The sequence below is a fragment of the Harpegnathos saltator genome, unplaced genomic scaffold (genome assembly GCF_003227715.2).
Source record: "Harpegnathos saltator strain DR-91 unplaced genomic scaffold, Hsal_v8.6 scaffold33, whole genome shotgun sequence".
NCBI lineage: Eukaryota > Metazoa > Arthropoda > Insecta > Hymenoptera > Formicidae > Harpegnathos > Harpegnathos saltator.
The window spans coordinates 1,493,485-1,514,759 of record NW_020230128.1 but is presented as its reverse complement, the minus strand read 5'-3'; the positions used below and the strand labels follow the sequence as shown (position 1 = coordinate 1,514,759).

General features: G+C 44.0%; 1 protein-coding gene across 2 annotated transcripts in view; it reads left to right on the top strand.

Annotated features, from left to right (window-relative positions):
• Window positions 1–21,275, top strand: part of Adcy2 (adenylate cyclase type 2 Ac76E) — a 44,339-nt gene that overhangs the window by 3,827 nt on the left and 19,237 nt on the right. The window contains exons 1-4 of one of the 2 annotated variants that reach the window (XM_011143117.3): window positions 10,000–10,036; window positions 17,880–18,064; window positions 19,378–19,713; window positions 20,590–20,784. In XM_011143117.3, coding sequence (XP_011141419.2) covers window positions 10,015–10,036; window positions 17,880–18,064; window positions 19,378–19,713; window positions 20,590–20,784 — 738 coding nt within the window. In that variant the 5' untranslated portion in view covers window positions 10,000–10,014. Of the gene's footprint in view, window positions 1–9,999; window positions 10,037–17,879; window positions 18,065–19,377; window positions 19,714–20,589; window positions 20,785–21,275 lie in introns of those variants that run through there. The other variant, XM_011143118.3, reaches the window with a different exon arrangement.

Below are 21,275 nucleotides of genomic sequence, written 5' to 3'. Positions count from 1 at the left end.
TCCACCTATTCCAGTTTGTTTGAAGGTTTTTATCTTCACGTAAACGCTCACTGCCGCACTGATCTTGATTAATTGTGCAAAAGCTTAACAACCGATCGATCGATTTATTAAAAATACGATGATGAAGTATAGAATAATTTACAACGTATGTTTAGCACGTTTCGTTAGCTTTATATTGGCCGTACATTCAATGTTTGGATGCAATTAATTATATCTTATACTATAACTTGATGAGAAGCGATAACATCATAGTACTGATCACCAGTGACCACCGCGATATTCATTATGCGTTAATAACATGTTGTATGATTTGTCAGCGCAGTGTTTCTACTGCAATATTAATACTCGGCAGCTGTCCATAACAGAAATAGAATTGGGCCATCGGAAGCAACAATTATGTATCGGAAAATTGTGAAACTGTTACTGAAATGTTCGCAAACGAGCGGGTGAGCGAAAGTTGGAAAAGCTCGCCGACGATTCAAGCCGGCATAACTTAACAAGTTATTAATTTCGTCTGAACCGCAATCCCACGCTTTGACATGTTTATCCACTGATTTCGACAAAACAAAATAGGTAAACAAAAATAGGGAATTTCCGATGCAGAATTGGCGTGACGTGGGCGTGACGAAAGAAAACGCGAATTGCAAAGTGGACGAGATTATGATTATGACGTCGGGCGAATTACTACTCCAAAAATACATACATCGCATCGCGAATTGCGAGAACACGCGATCGCTCGATCTCGAACTTGTACCGAAATCAAAACTCCGTCTATGTTACGGTCTCTGATCGGTCGTTCAAATGCTTTCACGAAGAGAAAAAGGAGGCAGCTTTTATATTTCCATTTCCTTCCACGAGCGATGTAGCGATGGAGCGATATAGGTTTCGTATATTTTCCCCGGTTTTAATAATGTCTGTTAGAAACCTCTGTCGCGTATCGGATTAAAAAATACATCGGCATTTTAATATCAATGTTTCATACAAAGTGGCTTATTACGCAGAGAAAATGATTCGTATTATTGGAAATAAACGCACGCGCATACACGCACACACACGCTCGCAACTGAGATTATTTTTATATGAAAAGCCCAGCGCAGATGGAAGATCGCGAACTTGAGATAATAAACAACGGCAAACGTAACTTCGTGAATCATCGGCTAAATTTCTGACGGACTCGTCATTTTGTGTTTCTGTCGCGGTAAAATTGTAATATCTCTAAAAGAGAGCGAAACTGTCGATTTCAAAATGTCGAGTCTTTTTCATTATTTCCTTTTTTTAAAAAAAGAAAAAAAGACATTCATATCGATAGCGGCGAAACAATTTGAGCATGTAACGAGATCGTTAATTTTAACAGCACGGATATTCGATATTAATATCAATTTTGTACAAAAGTTTATCTGCATTATTTAGAAAATACACTCCACCGAGTAAATAATATACAGCTAGAGGAGATGGAAGAAAACCAGATAATTTCTACTTACAATCGCTAAAGTTATATTTATTAAACTGTCGAAGCACCGCAATAACATCCGTTGCTCGCGAAACGTCCATTTGGGTCATATCCGAAATGATACAAATTGCCACCACGGCGGGAAGAGATTCTCGAAGAGTAAACTAACTTGAGTGAACCCGATGGAGGAAAGCATAATCATAAGTATTTGATTAAACGGTCGCTTTAATTAAACGGCCCAGCTCCTCGAACTGGATGTTTAAAAGAATAATCGCTGACATCGCCGCGACGACATTTCAATCGTCGGCGGCGGCGGATTATTTTACGGCGGGCTTACGGTACGCGAGTTCGCGATAGCCGCGTTCTATTTTTATGTTATAAGATTGCTTGCGCAAATGACAGCGTCATTGTTATCGCGTCGCTAAATTCTCGCGGCCTGCCGATCTAAGCTCGCTCGCAAGGAGATTTTGCGAATGTAACGCCGGACTCGATTTGGAAGCGTGATAGGCGCTGACGGCGGATCGTCGCCTGTCGATACCAGTTGCCTTCGCCACTTCGTGTCAATTCTAGCCATCTCCTGCGATCGAGACTTCTCTCGGCTATTAATTGAACGATATCCAATGGTCTCTCTTACCTTGCCTCGCCTTCTTCGGTATTTCGCCAATTCGAGCCTATTCGTTTTCGCGGTTTTTGTCCAACAAACTTCTTCACTTGATTTCGATGGAGTCAATGTCAATCTTGCTCTCCTTTAACTCATTGAAATTATGACAATTATGATTATAGAAAGTATTTCAGTTAAGTTACAATTGTTTTGACTTTTGTACAGTATATCAATTTATTAAAATTATTAATTCATAATTAATCTCCGGATACTTTAGATAGACTCGTATGTTTATAAAAAAGCCGGTTATTTATTAATTAAACTGATTTATTTATTTGATAGTTTCAACGAGGTTATTGTTTTATTAGGTGTTAAAATGTCAACGGGGGTACATAAAATGTGCCCTTACGTTCTTCTAGTTTTTAAATAATTTTCATTTGTAATTGTGCAAACACGAATTTTCGATGTCTCATTCGATGTCAAAATTTGAGACACGTAACTTCCTTCTCGAGTAAAAAAAGACTTCGTGAGCGGAACAGGTGGCCAAACGTGTATTCTTGAAGAGACGTGTAGGTAATTGCATAGTAAAGGCTTTTAGCCGAGAGCCTAAAGCATAACCTATACCTACACAATGGAGTGCACGTTGCAACAGAGAACTCATATCGCTAGGGATTCGCCGGAAAAAAAATAGGGCAGCTACACGCGTAGCCATTTTTATCTCATATTCCGTGCCTGCTCTCCCCAAGGAGACATTCCCAGGTGCAATGATGACACGGTTGTAAAGAAAAAAAAAGATACGCGAGCTAGAAACTTCATACGCATAGAGCATATTTATTACTCGTCACGCTACCGGTTGCATTTGACACGTGCGATTCATATGCATTTCGATTTTATTTTAATGATAATTTACGCACGTTTCAATCATGCTCTCTCTCTCTCTAGTATGACGGAATTCTGTCGAAAACTCAACTTACAAAATATTTTTCAGTTTGCTCGTTAAAAGTTTACCCACAAAATTCGTCGTAAATTAGGGATGTAATTTTATGAAAGATATTAGCATCGTCGCTGTAATTTGTGTTCGTATCACTGGAGGCGCATCGGATATTCGAAAAACTCGGTGATGTTGAAACCTATATAAATGAATTTCATACATATTTGTATATGTATACACACGCTTGGATACATACTTTGTGATTTTTCTCAAGGTCGAACATTCCTGCTCAAATTGGATCTACTCACGAAGAAACCTTCCTCCCCATTTACCAGGTCTCGAAAATGTCCTTTTGTACGATTGTGTTCGCGATCGCACACGCACTTAACTCATACCGCGATATACCTCCCTCGCTTTGCCGCTCTGTACTAAATCATCTATAACAAAATACCCGTCCTCAGGAGGAACACGCGATCGGATTCGCGATGGAATCTCTTTTGCGGTTTTCGCAGCGATATTTGAGGCACGCAATATCGAGAACTAATGGTCGAGAACTCGGCATCGATGTGCATACAACTTTCGTGCCTAACAGGCGTATTCGCTCCGTCGGGTTTATTCAGTTTATTCGGTAGAGTTACACGGTAGTATGATATGTATCACGTTTACAAGGCGTTTTGCTACAGTGCACACGGTCTGTAAACCGTGGCAGAGAGGAACAAAAGTCAAGAGTCGATATATAAAGCCGGGTATTGCGCGTGTCGCGCAAATAAAATCGCATTACACACGATACAAAAATGCACAAGCGGCAAGGGCGACGTATTTTATCAAAATAATTGATGTATTATAGCCAAAGTGAAGCCGGATTGTGTTTTCAGAAATAGAGAGAAAGAATGACTGACGAGAGAGAGAGGGAGAGAAGGAGAGAGAGAGAGAGAGAGAGAGAAAGAGAGAGAGAGAGAGAGAGAGAGAGAGAGAGAGCTTTAGAGGTGGAAAGGGAGGTAGCAAGAGGAGACGCAAGGGCTGACGTCTGTATGAAATTTTTATCAAGTTTCACAGGGCACACACACATACGTAGCGCGCAACGAGACGAACTATCCACGAATTTATAGAGCGATTGGTCGCCGAAATATTCACGGCAAGTATTCGTGATTTAGTAACGTTCGTCGGAAACGTTTAATATATTAAGTTATACGCAAAACTGGGTCGTTATATGATACACGCACATTATGACGATAAATTGAAAATATTGCGTCGTTCTACGAGGCGGAGCCGCGTACACTCGTCGTAATCCAATTACTACGGCATTGCTACGAATGAAGAGATATATCAAAACGCGGAAATTACAAGATAGATTTACAACAAAGGTAAATTTATTTCGTTTCACCGCGTTTTGGGAGCGGTCAACTGCCAAGCAGGTTAAATTTTGGCTATTATGGTGACGTAATATGATACTTTAGTCATCTTGATTATACGATATACTACGAGAATACGCTCTTCCTTTGCCAGCTTCCTTCCGCGAAATGCAAAGACACGCGAAATTGAACTGTTGTATTTTCAAGCGACTCACTATGATTTCGATATAGATACATTAAGATAAGGGCCAGAGGACGTCATGATATGATAGCAGTGCGTAAACATTGTGTTAATAAACAATCTTGACTCGAGAGACAGTCACGAATGATCGCTCGCGCGCAGGAGATCCCGACGATTACAACGGATCGTGTTTCGTAGGCATAACGAGATTTCGATCCCGCTGTAAATGCCATTGCGTAATTCCACTCGTATAGCCGCTCGTCGATCGCGGATATTAATCGCGAGAAATTAGCGAGTCGAGGTTTTAGCGAGTGAACTTGAACCGAGTTAGCAACAATTGAAACTGACCTCCAAGCAGCGGACGAGAGCGCGCTTACCAATTTCCGATACGGCGAGCGTTCGTAACGAGGCGTGTGCGCTCTATCAATTTCAAAAGTCGACCCGACACATCGACTTTAACAATAACAAATCATCGCACGTCGCTATTTGACAGCGATCTCGACAACGACGCTTCCATCTTGTTCTCCTTTTAATTTCACGCGATATATTACGATCGCGAAATTTCAATCGCAAAGTTTCACTTTATAAGTACTTATTAGTCACAAGTACACAGTAAACTTCTTCCTTCTCCTCTTATTTAATTTATTAAAGACCTTATTAAAATTTCTCTCTTCGCCCGAGGGAAAATTCCCCTTCTGTTCTAATATTCTTTCTTTAAGCGCAAAATTTATCGAGAGAGAGAGAGAGAGAGAGAGAGAGAGAGAGAGAGATCAATGTAATTTAAAAAAAATCCCTTCAACTCTATAGATTCTCATACAATTACACGTTAACCGACAGACTTAAACGCTCTGGTTTGTTTTCGCGTTATATTAACGTGCCACTTTTTGCTGCGCGACCGAACGAGAAAGAATAAGAATAAAACAAAACGGTGACGCGGTGATGCGAAAGTGACCGGAAGTTTATCTTCGCGGGTCCTATCTAACCTGGTATTTTTACTCGCTCTTGTCAGATACATTTAGTGAAACTACAGCCGATGTGGTCGGACCGAATCGATAAGCGTCTCGCTCTTGATACGAAGCCTCGATCGCTCGGCGTATAGCGGAAAGCCAATAAATTCTCTCCCTGGTCACTATTCGTCCTTCGAGGAAATACTTCGTTATCGCGACCTCTCCTTTGCGTCTGCCCATGACAACGACAGAGCGGGACAGAGACATATTCGGACGGGACGGAGTTCTGAGCTAATTAAATCACAATCGGCCAAAGTCACCGGACCGGAAGTAAGCTTTAAGTCGGGACGAACGAGCGGGACGTACAAACGTTTCGAAGTGACGTGGATCTTATTTCGAGACTCGGCCGGACTCTCAGTGAACAATGTGTCTCGGAAAATGAAGTTTCATTGTGAATAGATAATCGTATCAGAGCATCATATTTTATACAAGTCGCTCCGGTCAAGGTGTTTTATTCTTGCGCGAGAGATGCTTCTTCGATGATGACGAGTCTTTACAGCTGATCTGAGGAAAAGATGGCACGAATCAACAGGACGAAGTGGCGAATGTCACTCCGGGAAAGCGCGTCGAGACGGGTTCCTTTAACCAAGATCGAAAATAGTTCTCGCTGGCGATAGGCCAGAACTGTTGGGTGCACTGTCTGTGTATCCTCTTCGTTGCCGTAAACGTTTGCACTTCGCGCGCTTTCCGGATTCAGCTTGCTATCGGTTTCCGCTAACTGCAATATGTGATTCCAGTCGGCGGATATAGTTACGTATAGGAAATACGCAAACCTGTCGCGTCAAGCTCGCGCTATCTCTCTTCTCTACGGGCAAATGCGGCCTACTAGAACGGTTTCGACCGGTACAGAAATACTAATGACATGCAGAAAATTCACTCACGATTACATTTCTAATCGTGAGTGAATTTTCATCTCTTCATTTATCTCTTCGATAAAAGAAGGATTCTCGAGAGCGAAAGCGTGCGGTACATCTTTATTTTCATTTATGTATATGAACGGACACGTGCCGTGCAAATTATTCGTAGAGCGGATTCGTAGAGCCTGCGTAGCGCAAGTTGTCGCAAATTGATGGCAAGAAGTCGCGTCTTTTAATTTCTCGGCTGCTTCTTGCTTGAAATGACCCTCGCGAAATCATTCTTTTGTCCCCTATCGAACGTATTCTCTCTCGTCTTCTTTCGCCTACATTCGGCCTCGGCTACGATGTATCCCAAATTACGGTAAATTGGGTCGGACCAGATATCGGCTTGTCTATTTAGCTAATTCGGGGGTGGCCGTTTATTTAGACGCGACGGCGTAAACCTGCAGATAACGCCGGCCACATCTTGCTACCGGATAGCAATCGAGTGGTATTGTTGTGCATTAACGATATTACGGGCTTAATGATAATAGAGTCACGCGATATTTCGCGTCGAAAGCTTCGCTCGCCGCCTTTGAGCAGGTAACAATGAGACTTTTAAACGCGCTATCATCATCCGGGTGATCTGGCGGCACGAAACAAAACGCGTGCGCGCAACCTGACTTATTAACACAAACTTGATTTATTAACATCTCTTCCGTGTCGTATTTCTTTTGTTATCTTTAGCGTTTGGCAAACCATTTTGCTCGATAACGATAACGTTCAATCGGCCAGATCGTCCGCGGAGATTCGCTGATTACGCCGAAATTGAGTTTTAAATTTATCATCAAGTTTACGCAGATTTAAATTTACGAATTTGCATCGTCGTACCGCTCTGTATTTCTCGCTAAACCGTCCATCTGCGTGTTCTTGCGACAATCATGTCAGTCGCCGAGATCAATCATTTACAGCCATTGATACCGCTGTGTCTACGCTTCTGTTACGTGATATTTTTCGCGAGACGCGAAAACGCCCGAACTCAAAAACGCACCACCGAAATGCACAACAAAGCGAAATACTGCGACACAGCTGCGCAGCGCGATTCTCCGCTGTCGCAGTGAGATACGTGGGAGACACGCGGGGATATTTTATTTTCGGCGATGTACGCTATTAATAAGCACGAGCAGCACGCTGCTCGTTGCTACGTATCGTCGATATACAATGAATCTTCTCGCACATCGCTCAGTGGCCATCACTAGTACGCGCCAGCGTACGTAACCTCGCTTTGACAATGGTGCTCTCTCGACCGCCACTCGATCCGATGCGAAAGGGAAACAAATTCGCGTTGGGCGCAGCGCGAAATGTAAAAATTGTCCGCGACGCAAGCGTGACAGTGACATAAGATCGCTGCGCTTTTCAGCCGGCGGAACAGCATTCGTCGGATAAAATGCGAAATTATCTTACGTCATGCGTCGCGAGTGACATTTTCACGGATATTCGCAGACACGAGGAAATTGTTGCGGAACGATCCCAAATTTGCCACGCGGCTCATTAATAATTTACCGTTAAATCCCTTTCTCCTCGCACGCGCGCGCGCGCGCGCGCGCGGAAAAATCGACACCGGTAGATCATTGTTGATACACACGAGTCGTAAAATCAAATCAAACACATCGGACTCACTCACTCACTCACTCACGTTGCCGCGCGCGGCTTTATTTACAAGCGTCGTCGCGTTCATAACGATAGGAGGATTAACGGCATTGTCGGGAGGGGATTATGCCAGTCATGTAAATATGTCGGTAATTTCAAACGACGATGCTGCGCTAAATAATATAACACGCGGCGACGCCAGCCAGCGATGACACACTTCGCACACAATTAAATATAAAATCGAGTCAGGCGTAGCCGCGCGCGCGCGCGCGCGGCCGCATCCACGTCGAACGAGCGCGATAATTAGCGCGAGGCTGCCGCGGCGAGCGCGCCACAATTATCTCCGGCTTTTATCGCGCGGAATTGGCGTGGCCAGGAAACACCGGCGGAACGGATACGCCTTGGAACACGCTCGTCAGGCGGAAATGCATGCTGCGACATCGACATGCCGCCCCGCACACAATCGGTATCTCGCCGGGTATAGAGCGAATGCAATTGTCGCACGTCGCGGTTGCATCGGGAGCGCGATTTCGCGCAATTACACGTAACCGTGCGCGACTCATTCGCAGGCACGAATACGGCTGTTGTTTTTCACGTCCGAGTGAAAATTCGCTTCTCGAATCTCGCCCGATCGACGGAGACCGAAGCGTCCTAGCGCCTAGCGCGCCGACGAGTTGACGAGTTTAATACGTATGCAAATTCGTATATGCGGGCAGGAATAAAGAGAACGAGCGGCAGAAAAAATAGCGTCGATTCCCAGCCATATCGACTCCACGCGCGCGTCCGTGTGATTTTCGTGCGACGACGTTCCTCCGTTTTTCAAATCCCTGGCCGCGCGCGCGTTGCGTGACACGTCGATCGAAGGAAATCGACGCTCCGCGACAATCGTCGATATTGCGCGCGAAACGTCTGTTAAATCCGCGACTTAACGGGGGATTCGTATTTGTTCGGAAAACATCGTCGGTCACGGTTGCGGAGTATTTTCTCGCGTGCACACGCGTGGCTGTGTCGGCAAATAATAGCGACGCACGTGCGTGTAACTAGGAAGGATGATGATTCGACGGTGGGTGCTTTCGCACACGTGACGGAAACCACGATCGTGTCGAATAAAGTGTCAACTCGCGGAGACGGAACGGACAAATAACGCATTACACTCGCAACGCGTGCCTGTCACATTGGTTCTGCAGAGCTTTTCGTGCAAATTACGTAAGTTAAACATTCATCAATCGAATAACACAGAGAGCAATTTTACCGGGAGGGAGAAATGCATTTTCAACGAATTTCCACGTGCAGAAATAGTATTGTATATATTTAGATATATTTAGATAAAAGTACGCAAACGAGAGTTCGAAGATCAGAACGCAACTCGTGATGCTCGTTTTTATGCGAACATTGTTTGAACGTTACATTTACCTCTTTTTCTTGCAACATTTCGTTTGTCTTTGCCCCTTGTCTGAGCAACAATAGAGATTTCAGTTCAGCGATCAGTTCGGATTCGTTTCAATAACGGTACATCATTCTTCGAACAAAAATGACGGCGACGTTGGCAAAAATCAAAGTGGGACTTGCGGAGCGTTTCGGAAGCGTTGTTTTTGTTTGGATCTCTCGGCCATTGCGAGACTAATGTACACGTCATTGATTGGCGGCTGATGACTGGCTGGGGACGATTTTGACCTTACGGCCAATTGTTTTGAAATTCTGATACGTCGCGCACTTTTCCGTGACTGAGCCCATTACGCTTGACACCGACCGGCGATATACATGGCGCAACGTGAAGCACGTGTATCGCTGTGTAAGCTGTGATAAGCTATCATTCCCCGCGGCTGTTAAAATATTAATCGGACTTTCGCCGACATCTCGTTCATTAACGCGCATTTCTCCGATTGAACCGTATCTACGCGCGAGTGTCAATGTCAGTGTAGTGTCAGTGTCAGTGTCAATGCCACGAGTGAATATCCGGAGTTATCCGAAGCAGGATGCTGAATCGAGACCAAGACAGAGTCAAGATGGGGGATGCAAGACGCCGGGGTACGGTTATTATCATCAATAAAATACTGACCCAGACAGCTGAATGCTAGTCATTATTATGAAGATATTTCTACGCTTAATTTTATGCTCTTGGACAAAGATTGTAAATAATTTACGGCTACGCGCGTGTGTGCTATGATGAGTACAAATAATTTATAGCTCTAACCGGTTGAAAAACCGGATCCATCGCAAGCCTCGCAAATACTGGTTTTTACACATTTAACAATGCTAGTTAAAGTTCCTTGCGGTTGACATCTGCCAAAGTCTTCTTTTCGCTTCTGTCCATCGTACCGAGTTCGAAAATTTAAATTTCTCTTGATGAACACAGCACAATTGCGGACGCGCATTCGCTCTTTTGCAACTCCTTCTTACTCGCGCCTTTTGAAATAATCGAAATGTCCGACGTTTGTAACAAAAATAAGAACTGCGGACAAAGAAGATATGTTGTTTTGTTTATTCATTAACTCCACTAATGCAGGATTAACGCAGAGACCAGATTCTCCCACTCGGGCTGTACGGTGATGAATTTACGAGGAGGAAACGAGTTACCGCTTTGAATCTACCGTGGAATGTAAAAATGTTATGCCGCAGGAATTCTCCCTACCTTCCGCCGCGCTACGGACAATTGAAACGAACAAATGCGCTTTGATCACGGATTATTCCCGTTGCGTGGCACGGAATCTGCAAATTAATGAGACAGATACGGCGCGGGTAAAAAGAGCAAATGATCGCGCGCTACATTTTGAAGATTCCAAAAAATGGAAGAAAGAGGCGGAACCTCCTCTCACTGCGTAAATGTTTACTTTCCATTTGCATAAAACCGAAATACGCACGGCCGGTCGGCCGCGGGCGATTTTTGTGCGAGCCCTCGGCGATTTTCATCAAAGGCCGTCAAAGGACGCGCGGCAAAGTTACTGTTTCGGAAAAATGATGAACGGTACGGCACGGTATTTGTACGAAAAATCGAGGCCGCTGTCGAAGTAGATGATGAGGTCGAACAACAGCGCGGATGCAACGACGGCTTACACGCGCGGGCGCATCGACGTTACGTCGTTTCGTTGAATTCGTTCGCTGCGAGCGGCGGCGAACGGAAAACGCGAGCGAAACGTGAAAGCTGCCGCAGCGCGGCGGCGTAGTTCAATAATTACTGAATCGGCGCAATCGGCGAAACTTCGGGCTACGAAGTTCGTAACCAAGTGCCGAGGTGACGATGACACTACACACAGTTCCCGGCTCCGAGCGACGCTCCGCGCAATCTATTGGGTTGGCAACTAAATGATTGCGGATTTTGTCGACAGATGGATTTTACGCTTTCTTTTGTTTCGTTAACATGTTCAAAGTACCTAACCTATATTTTTTTCTTATTGTTTGGACTTCTACCTTTCATTCAGTACAAAAATTATATCGATTAGTTCTTTAGTTCTTTTGTTTTTATCCCAATTTAAAAATGGAAGAGCAAGACGTGCACTTGAGACAGATATTTTATTGTATTATTTCCGAAAAGGCAAGAACGCATCGCAAGCACACAAGAAGTTATGTGCCGTATATGGGAATGAAGCCTTGAAAGAAAGGCAGTGTCAAAATTGATTTGCCAGATTTCGTTCTGGTGATTTTTCATTGAAACATGCGAATAACGATCTGGCCGTCCAGTTGAAGTCGATGAGACCCATATCAAGGCCGTTATCGATTCAGATCGTCATAGCACAACACGTGATATTGCAGAGAAGCTCAATGTATCGCATACATGCATTGAAAAAAATTTTGAAAAGCAAATTAAAAATTTTGAATTTTCATTCTTATTTAAAATCCGCAATCACTTAGTTGCCAACCCAATACTATGCGGCCGGTGCGCTAATTGCGTCAGATTCGAAATTCTTGAAACGCGATATTAACACTGATGGTCACAACAATGAACCCGACGGTGTTATTGGGTATTAAACTTAATTTTAACGGGATTTACAAGAGATGGCGCCTAATGGCATCAGCCCGTCATGCCCGGCTGAAGCCAACTTCATAGGAAAGCCCTGTCATTAGGCTTTAAGAATCAGTATATTTCATTTGGTCCAAGTGTAAATAACATATTTTTTTAGCGCATTCAATATAGCGGGTTTTGTGCCAACGAAACGCAATTTGCGTTTCGAGGCGTTACTTTTTTGTTTCCATCTGACAAAATCGGCAGCTGAAAGTCTTCGTTTGCTTCGTCCGAAGCTTATGGGGATTATGCTCCATCGATCTCAACTTGTGAGTACTTAGAGGTTTAGAGGTAGTGAGGTTTAGACTATTCAAAAGTGGAGACTTTCCACTTATCCATCGTTCGAAGGTAATGCTCTGTATTTGATGGGATCAGAAGGATGTGGTTTATTATGAGCTGCTAAAACCGGCTGGCGAAACCATTACTGAGGACCGTTATCGACTAGTTAACAACTAGTAGTAGCTGAACCGAGAATTGAAAGAAAAACGACCGGAATACGCCGAAAGACACGACAAAGTGATTTTCCAGCATGACAACGCTCGGCCGGCCACATGTCGCCAAACCGGTGAAGGAAACGCTAGAGCTGCTCGGATGGGATGTTCTAAAGGGTGTCCCAAAATTCACGCAACAAGTAATTTTGATAGAAAACACAGGTTTATAATTAAAAATTGTAAATTTTTTATTGATTCATAAAGTATACAGTATAGGGTTATGTATGGAATAGCATATCGGGTAAATGACCTCCACGGCTTTGCTGGCACATATGCACTCTTTTGTTGAAATTTTCCATGACCGTTTTGCACAAATGTGGCTGAATTTCATTGATACAGCGCTCAACAATTTCCTCCTTCAAGGCGTGGGTGGTCGTAGGCTTGTTGGCAAAACGAGAAATTACACGACCAGGAAATGACTCATGCAGTAATTGAATTGTTTCTCTTGGGCTGTATGACATGTGGCACCGTCTTGTTGAAACCACATGTCGTGACCACATCCATATCTTGCAATTTAGGCACAAAAAACTGGATTATCATGTCGCGATAGCGAGCACCATTAACTGTTAACACCTGTTATTACCCGACCAGCCGCATTTTCGAAGAAGAATGGTCCGATGACGCCTCCAGCCCAAAATCCGCACCGAACAGTGACACGTTGTGGATGCATTTGTTTCTCAACAATCACTCGTGGATTTTCTGAACCCCAAATGCGACAATTTCGTCGATTAACCAAACCATCAAGATGAAAATGAGAGCCTCATCGCTGAAAATGATTTTGTTCGAAAAATCAGCAGCCACTTGTTGTTGTTCCATAATCCATTCAACGAACTCTCTTCGCTGTGCGTGGTCAGTTTAAAAACCCTAAACTGTCATGCTGTCTTTTTTTTTTTTTTCGTTGGCAACACTTCACCGCACAAATGGCGCAAAATTCAAATCTTGCGTGAATTTTGGGACACCCTTATTACCTCACCCGCCGTGTTCACTAGACATTGCTCTTTCTGATTTCCACTTGTTTCGATCTATGCAGAATCACCTTTCTGTCCAGCACTTCAGTTCTTTAGAAGATATCGAAAAATGGCTCGATTCGTGGATAACCACAAAAGACGAGTCGTTCTTCCGCCGAGGAATTCGCCTTTTGCTAAAAAGATGGGAAAAAGTTGTAGCTAAGGATGGACAATACTTTGAATAACATGTATTTATCACTTTGTTTCGAAATAAACGTTCATTTTCACAAAACAATCCTTTAAAATTAAGTTTAATACCCAATACTTGCGGCTTGAGACGACTCGCGGATCCTCTCGTGAAACGTCGCGAGTGTATCGCGAAGGTAATTCGGAATTCACTCGAGCCGCGAAGAAAAACGACGGAGAAGAGCGGAGACGGGCGGAATAATTTCCGCCGATGCGGATAAACCGCTCGCGAACGAGACGTCTTTCGGGAGGTGCCGCAAATCCGCGCGTGTGTAGCAGAAATTATGCGAATGCAGATTTTCACTTTGCTCGCTGGCAGTTCTAGCCTCGCGATTTCCATACGGAGGGGATGCGCTTTATGCGAGTGACGAACGACGAGAGCACAGGAGGGTATTGAAAGTTATATGAATGCGGAGGAGGAAGGGCGAGCCACACGCATCGGTATCGGGAAAAATTCTTCGTTCGATTCAAAAGCCACGGCTCTCTCTCTCTCTCTCTCTCTCTCTCTCTCTCTCTCTCGCCGCTCTGTTGCATCTCGCAGCGGCACTGTGACGGTTCGTGGCAAAGGGAGAGAAAAAAAGCCGACGCGAACGGCCAATTAACGGGCGCTCTGATGAAGTGTCACTGCGCGGTTCTCGTTGCTTGAGGTATAGCCGTAAATGGAGCGGCAAGGAGCGCGGCGGATTAAAGTACGCACGATGAATGAAACGCGCGCGCGAGTGCCGACGCCGGTCGTTTCCAACGAAATTTCTCAATCGAGATATTTAATTGGGTACCTCAGGTTTTCGTAGCGTAATGCCTTTTCGCTTGATTTGCTTCTCAGGTTGACACCCGCGTTCCTCGTGGACTCGAGAACCCGACGTCTCGCGAGCCTTCTCCCTTTCAATTCGCAATGGACGCGATATCGAGACCTGACAAGCAACTCAGGCAAGCAAATAGAGATAATAAAATCGCCGCCTCGGAAAAATTAACGTTAACATCAGCAGGCGTCGATGAGAAATTAGCGAGAGGACGAGAGCCCGAGCGCTTTATTGGCTATTATATCGTGACATAATTTATCATATTTTCTTTGGCGCCGTCATCGCCGTCGGGACTCATTTATTTGATTGTCACGTCGCAATATCGGCCGTTCGCAACATTGCGCCGCTCGTCGCGCAATATCAGCGCGATTTCGCGCTCATATTGCGCAAATTACGGAAATAACGCGCTGGAAATATAATACGCCGTAGCGATTGCAAGCCGAGCGGAACAATGATCATTTTGCGCGGCGGTGATCGATTTAACGAGGTGACTGATTGCGCACCTTCGTGCCGCGCGTACATGAGCGCGAAAGAGCAGTCATCGACGCTAATTAGAATCAGCGACTGGCGACGTCTAGCCTTGGCTCCATAGGCGATTACCTTACCGATCGCGTGTCCGAGCGCGACTTGTTTCATTAGCGGATTAGGTTGATTCGTTTACTCGCCGACGACAATTCCGATCAATTAAGTTAATGCAGTCTGCCAAGAGCGACGCATGTCGACGATCGCGCGAGGCGCGTCTACACCTTTTTATTTATCCGACGAGACGCATTCCGTCGTTGCTCGGGATTTTTCATCTAATTTGGACTTTAGGTCCAAATTAACGGGAAGTATCGACTTTTGAGATAGAATACTGAGAAAGAGAGAGGTCTCGCGTCCGTGCTCGAAATTATTAATCGGAATATTGGTCGACACTCGAAATTGAATTTCTCCGATAACTTCTCGTCTAACGTTTACGCGTTGAAGAGCGCGTGACTCATCCACGAATCTCTGTAACTCTGTGCCAGGACGGAATCTCATGCTCAATTTTCATCATTTCGCAAAGGAGATCTCTGCCATTTGCTTCCGACGACGCCAGTCGACTTGATGGACGGGCTCGCTGAGTATCTGACATTTTCGAAATATTCCTTTTATATACGCGCATCGTTCGCATCACGGATACCTATCAGGGCGAGATATAGAGTGGTACGTTATCACAACGTTATCGATGTATCGATGCATCGCAAATTCGTGAAAATTATCCGGCTCAATCGATCTTCCCTTTGCCCTCCGCGACGGAATGAAGTCGAGCGGCAGAAATAATATATTGCGCTCGGTAAAAGTGTTAGATCTTTTATGAAGGCGGTAAAAGGAGAAGGAGCGGTCAGATGGTGGCGGTGGCGTGCGGCTCAGCTTGCCCTTATAACTCGACACGCGCAACCCTGATCGCGCGAACTTACGCGTCTACAATATCGTTGTCATCCCTCAAGACTTGCATTAATAAATTGGATCTTGTCGTCACCGCTACGTAAGAGACACGGTATCGGAATTCATCACGAAATTAATTAATACGGAATTAACACGTATATGCATACAATCGTCACCTTGAAAAAAATTTGTATCAGAGAGAATGTCTATTGTCAGGAGAAACCCCTAAGACACACACGAAATTTTCTCTTGCTTCTCTTGCACCTGCCTGAAAATCCGAGAAAATTCTTGTCAAATTTTTCAGCGAGAGATACACGATTATAATAAATCTACTACAATTTTTCGCTTGCTCTTCTTTTCTTACAAAATCAAGCAAAGTGAAGTTTCCTGTACGTTATATTTCCACATAATTCAAGAGTCGTATTCTACCGCCCCTCATTCTGCCGTCTCTTATCTCATTCATTAGTCCCTCAAATCAATTATAAAAATTTAAATTATTAATCAGTTTAATTAAGTTCGTGCTCGCTTCGTCCTCTCCGCGCAGCGTATTGATCTTAATCTTGCTCGTCGTTTGAAACCCTCCCAATTAACCTTTATGGATGCCGTCGCCCATCATCGGCGTGACAAAAAGGGTTGATTGTAAAAGCACACGCGATAATGTACTTTGTGCTTTCTCCACGAAAAAAAGTCACAAAAAGCTTAACGAACGTAAGCGAATGGTGAAGAGCTTTTTTCCCGCGCATCTGGGGAACTTTTAATTTGCTAATATGCAAAAGATGCAACGTTATAACGCGACGCGACCATGTTGTCGCAAATTTTCTCTTCAGAAGGGAAATGCGAATCCATTTGTTGTCCCACGAAAATTCAGAACGCAACGTCCGCGGATCACGGCGAGGAACATAGGTAAACGTGCACATTCGTTCTTCCCGACGAGAGAAACAATTAAAAACGATCATCAAGATGCGACGTCGAAGTTATCGGAATCCTAGCGAAATTGCGAGCGAGCGACAGGACGTACAGAGGCAATCGAAATAAATCAATCATTAAATCCTCATCAATACGTAATTAATTGAACATTGTGTGTAGCGTCAATCATTGTATTGCCGTGTAATAACGGCATCAAAGGTGCGCGTGAAATAATTGGAAGGCCGCGCGCGCGCATGTATTTACCGTCACGTATCGTACCTACGGCATGAATTTCGTTCGTGTTCCGGATGAATAATTAATTGGACACACCGTTATGACTGAAGTTTCCACAATGCAACGTAAATGCCGCGGTACATCTGAGGCAGTCCTGCGCGCCGCGTTGCGATACGCGAGTCGCTCCGAGACGGAATCGCGGACTTCGGGCCGCGAATTAAGCCGCTAATTCCCGACTGAATAATGTTCGAAACGAGATATCGGACTTCATCGCCGCTACGCACTGCAAGTAATCTCTAAGCTACCAACACCGGAACAGAAGATGTTAATTAATTTATGTCTTACGGTGCACGCGCGTTCGCCGATACACTTTATGGTGCACTCGTCATACATGCAATATTGTTGCAATTATTAATACTGAACGTACACATTCTGCAAATCTTACTCATTAGTTGAGAAGTAATATGGAGAATCTGAAGGAATATCTAAGTTTATCGTACTGTTGCTGTGCTTGCATTCGGGGGATCGTTTGATCAATTAGTAACCTGAATATACGTCCTCCTAACGTGCGAATTAATTTGACTGAGAATTAGATTTGATATTTGAAATCAAAAACTGAAAGTGATAATTCACATCTTGTCTTAAATGCCTGAATTTTATTGCGAATACTATATAATAGTAATATCCCGGAATACTATATAATAGTATCCCGGATTTCTATACCTCGGATTTCTTTTCACCTAAATGGTTTTTCTCGCGTACTTTGTTCATATTCGAGTGCCTTGCGTCAAGCTACAGATATACACAATGGGTTTAACAAGTGACGACGCTGTGTTTCAGAGAGCCTCGGCGATGGTGCAGGCGATGATGCTGGCGTTAAAGAACTTCAGGAACTTCGCGACAAATATGAAGGGAAGTTGACTGCATCTCTCTATACGGGAACGTTCTGCGTCGCCGCCGTTGCCTCGTTAATTGCTCTGGGTGCTCTATGCTCATCGTTCACCTCATCGGTCACCGACCATCTTGTAAGTACCGCCTTCATGACGTATCGCGACTACGGAGTGATGACTCGCGCTTTTTTCATATGGAATAAGTATTAATTGCCGGCTTAAGTTGTGGCAGAAGAAGAAATATCCGTTGAAGCTTCTGCTACGTGGTCGGAAATAATGTATATCTATTAATTATAGTAACAATCTGTATATATAATAATCTGTAATGTTTAATCTGCAACCTGTGTTTAACAACGGGCAACAAAGTAGCTGAAATTTCACAAATTCAAGAATACGAAAGTCCTCACATTCTCGAAGTGCTTCAACTCGCTCGCTCGCTCGCTCGTTCGGAATTTGTGTCATAAATTTATCTTAATTGGATTGTCGATCGAACTCTCGATATCCGTGCTCGAAGAGATTATATCCGAAATAGTTGCAGCTTGTAATTAATCACTATATCCAAAAATTAATCCTTGCCGAGCGCGCGACGTCGGAGCTTCCCGAAGTTGGAACATCATTACACCTCGCGTGTTGAGGCTCTAAGACGACGCGTTCGACGCGATAGTTAATTTTCAATTAAAACTCCATCTGATGTCTCTTTAAAACGGATCGATATCGGTGACCCTTCGGCAACGTACACGTGTATTCTTCGGTAACCTATTAACAAGCCGCGTCCTGAAATTGGACCGCAGGCTGTTCGTTAGTGAGGCCAAGAATTAATATTGATATCGGAGGTACCAGGAGTCTGCTGAATATTGTTCAGATCGATAAATCCGCGAAGAATATGTAACGCACCGCTACTATCGGATCCAACGTCGACGTTGGCATTTCCAAGCCGACGAACTCGCGACGAAATCGATAACGTGGTTTATCTCGATCGGGAAATCCGCTCTCGCACTTTCACAACTGGTCTGAGCGTAACGGAGAACGGTCGTCGATGAAAATTTATTTCGAAGTCCAAAGGACAAAAAGTTTCATGAAAACTTCGAGTCGGGATGAGACGACGATTCTCCGTTGGTTTGCTTGCGAGAAAAATTCGATGAGAGATGTAATTCGTGAAGCTTATTACATTGGTTTCGTCTGGAGATATCCTATCTCCGACTTGATCCGGCTTTTCTCTAAATAACAATTTATGCTCTTGATATTGGTTAGCAATAATTCTTGCGGAATTGCATGTCGAGCTGTCTAAAAAATTACAGACACCAAATCCACCGCTTCAAAAATTGATGGTAACAGTCGAATATTGAAAAAGATCTACCGGAAAGCTGAAAGTAGAATTGCATCACGAATTTCAGGGATCACGAATGGCTGACCCCGCGCGTACAATATTCTTTCACTTTATTTTTCAGGGCATATCTTTGATACCCGATCTTATACATGCGTCGACACTGACGACCATGCTTATCGCCTCTTTAATATTGCTGCTGGTGACACAGTTGCCCTCGGTTATGAGCTCCAGGCGGTCCAGGATTCTGATAGGTGCAGCATCCTCCGTCGTATTCGGTCTAGGAATTCTAATATTAAAAAGCGTCCTGCCTCTATTCGTGTGCGTCCTATCGATAATCGCCATTCTGCCGAAGATGAGGTTTGAAGCGCCGTTCGTCATCGCTTGCACTCTGGTGCTCGTGCACATTTCCAGGAGATACGTCTTCGACAATCTTCTGGACTACTACGATGTTATTCAGGTAAATGTAACCGAGTCTCAGACTGTCTTATATATATAAAGAGTGTCTCAAAATGATCTGACATTTTAAATTGCGCGCCATTTTTTTTGTGGCGAACATAGAGTACTAATCTTTGACAACTGGCATCAGGAAGTATTGAGATTTAGTCATGAAGAATTACACGATCGAGCAACGCATAGAAATTGTGGAAATTCACTACAAAATTGCGGACGAAGTTTCATGATCGTGTCATTTCGCGCCGCGGCGATGTGAATTGGCCACCAAGATCGTGCGATTTGACGCCATTGGACTTCTTTCTTTGGGGTTTTCTGAAAGGAAAAGTGTATGCCAATGATCCACAGACCATTCCGGAGCTCAAGGAAGAAATTAGACGCACCATTAATAAAATTAGTCCGCAATTATGCCAAAATGTCATTGAAAATTTTGTCAAAAGAATGAACGTTTGCAAACAGGGTCGAGGCAGCCATTTATCGGATGTTGTGTTCCACACATAACCTCCGTGTTTGTACCTTATATTAAAATAAAAACATTTGTACTTTTCAAATAAATAATATGTTTTATTAATAAATTAAAATGTCAGGTAATTTTGAGACACCCTTTATATATATATATATATATATATATAATATTACTTTCTCGTGTCTTTATTAACCAATGCTTTGTCGCTATGCGAAAGACTTAATGAAAATCGGCATAAGATAAAACTCCCGTCCACGCGAATCGCATGTTCGAATCACCGATCAAATGAGATCACTTCTGCTAATACGTACATCGCAGCTAATGATTTACCGCATATCATGTATTTATCGACTTTTCGCGAATCGTATATATATTTCGAAGGGATATTCGAAGGAATCGTTACGTTCTTTTCGGCAGATCGTCGTAGAGATCGTATTCCTGTTGGCTGCGGTCCTCGCCGGCTTGTATTACAGACTCCTGACGGCGTCAGCTCTCCGTAAAACTTTCTCCGGGACGAAGACTGTTATCGAGTCTCGAATCAAGCTGGAGTGCGAGAGAGAGCAACAGGAACAATTATTGCTGAGCGTTATCCCCGCCTACATTGCCGCGGAGGTAAGCGATAAAAATGTATCGCGCGCAAATCGCCGGATCAAATTAAAACCTTGATTGCGAGCCACCGGGAACGCTCGTGACCAATTTCTCACGCGCGTACGTGCTTCGATAGATAATGGGAAAGCTCTTCATATCGTTCCACGATATTCTATCAGTTGATTGATATTTAATTCAATTATCAAACCGCGCGGTAGTGCAGCTTTCGGTTACATCTATTTGCTGAGGTGATTCAAGTGCTAATTAGTGAGTCATCGACGTGAGCTATGGGCGTGTACATGTATCGACACAAGCAACAGTTATCACCTATATATATATGCACAGTCGACAAGAGTCTTAGGTCAGCCGCGCTCGGAAAGTTAACAAAAGTTTCACGAGCAATTCGCCCGCAGCGCCCGAAGAGAAGAATAAAGACTAAATTCCGCACAACCGTCCCCAGGTCGCAGACCTGGCGCGTATCACAACCTATGATCTCTCTGATGCAAATCGGTTTG